At 60.1% G+C, this 1316-nt stretch overlaps 1 protein-coding gene across 8 annotated transcripts in view; it reads right to left on the bottom strand.

Moving 5' to 3' along the window:
- Positions 1-1316, bottom strand: part of AIPL1 (aryl hydrocarbon receptor interacting protein like 1) — a 37759-nt gene that overhangs the window by 25829 nt on the left and 10614 nt on the right. For all 8 annotated transcript variants that reach the window (XM_029929097.1, XM_029929103.1, XM_029929098.1 and 5 more), the window contains one exon: positions 112-288. In XM_029929097.1, coding sequence (XP_029784957.1) covers positions 112-288 — 177 coding nt within the window. The remainder of the gene's footprint in view (positions 1-111; positions 289-1316) is intronic.

Raw genomic sequence — 1316 nt, 5'->3', positions numbered from 1 at the left:
CCAGCCCCCAGCTGCCCCTCCCGCCCCCGGTGGCCTGCCCCCACCACCTCCACTCCCCAGCGGCCTGTCCCACACTCCCCAGCCTCTCGCGGCCCGCCCGCGGCCTCCCACCTTCGTCTGCACGTTCCGCAGGCAGACGATGGCCTCCTGGTACTTGGCGGAGGCCTCCTCGAATCGGCCCAGCTTGAAGAGCCGGTTCCCTTCTCCGTGGAGGATGGGCACCGCGCGCAGCCTCTCCTCGTTACTCAGGTTCCACGTCTCCCTCTGGTACTCGCTCGGGGCCTCGACCTGGCCCAAGAGTGGCAGGCGGGTAAGGCAGGACCCAGGCGCCTGCGACCCTGCAGGTGGGGAACCCCCTTCTACATTTTCTCCAGGGAGAGTGGGCCAGCCTGCAGAACCGTGCTTGGAGCCACATGCATATAAATAAGGGCCTAAATCAGATCCTCTGTGCAAATTAGGAAAAGACAGCCAGCCCTTTGTCAGCACACCTGACTTCCAGTTTTCAGAAGATTGTCACGATGCTCATGTTGCTAGAACAAGGCACTTTATCCCCATCTGCTGGGTAGGTGTCATTCTAAAAGTTCAGATATACGATGTGTATAATGAGCACCTTAGAGGTGACGGCCTTGTGCAGTGTACAAACCACACAACCGTCCTTGCAGCCCCACAAAGGCCCTCTGTTGACACAGTTCTCTTGTTTGTTCATCCATGTAGCCCTTAGGCTGAATCTCATCCTTGGCCATAAGCTGAGTCCCCGCCTGGGTTTGACCCTCTCCCACCACCCCGCAAACACCAGCTATCAGTCACTCTGGGGTCTGGGTGAGAGGGTGTAGGTAGTTCCGTTCAGCCTCCCCCACTGCTAGAGAACCAGGTCTGAGCCCAGGACCACAAGGACTGATTGGAAAGTACTGGAAAAAGGAAGGAAGCACAGGACAGAACCGACAAAAGTAAAATGCCTCCAAAGTGAACACTGGTAATTCCTAGCTGGTCCCAAATGGGCCTTAGTATTTTGGGGCGTCAGATTCTACTTTTGCTGTGGCTTATGATCCCTCTTGTGCTCCACAGAGAAAGCAGCGATGCCCAGTGATCAGTGAGGTCGGGCTCCCTGCCGGCCCACTCTGGGGGGTGGGGGTGCAGGGTGCTCCCTGAGGCTGGGCCAGCCCCCGCCCCTCCCCTACGCCAGGGCACACCTGCCCCACCCCCGCCCCATGTGCACCTGTCTGCCCTGCTCCCGCCCACGTGCACCTGCCCTGCCCCTCCCCTGCTCCACATGCACCTGTCCAGCCCCGCCCCCCCACCTGCACCTGTCCGGCCCC

This window comes from Suricata suricatta, chromosome 17 (genome assembly GCF_006229205.1).
Source record: "Suricata suricatta isolate VVHF042 chromosome 17, meerkat_22Aug2017_6uvM2_HiC, whole genome shotgun sequence".
NCBI lineage: Eukaryota > Metazoa > Chordata > Mammalia > Carnivora > Herpestidae > Suricata > Suricata suricatta.
This window is presented reverse-complemented; position numbering and strand designations above follow the sequence as displayed.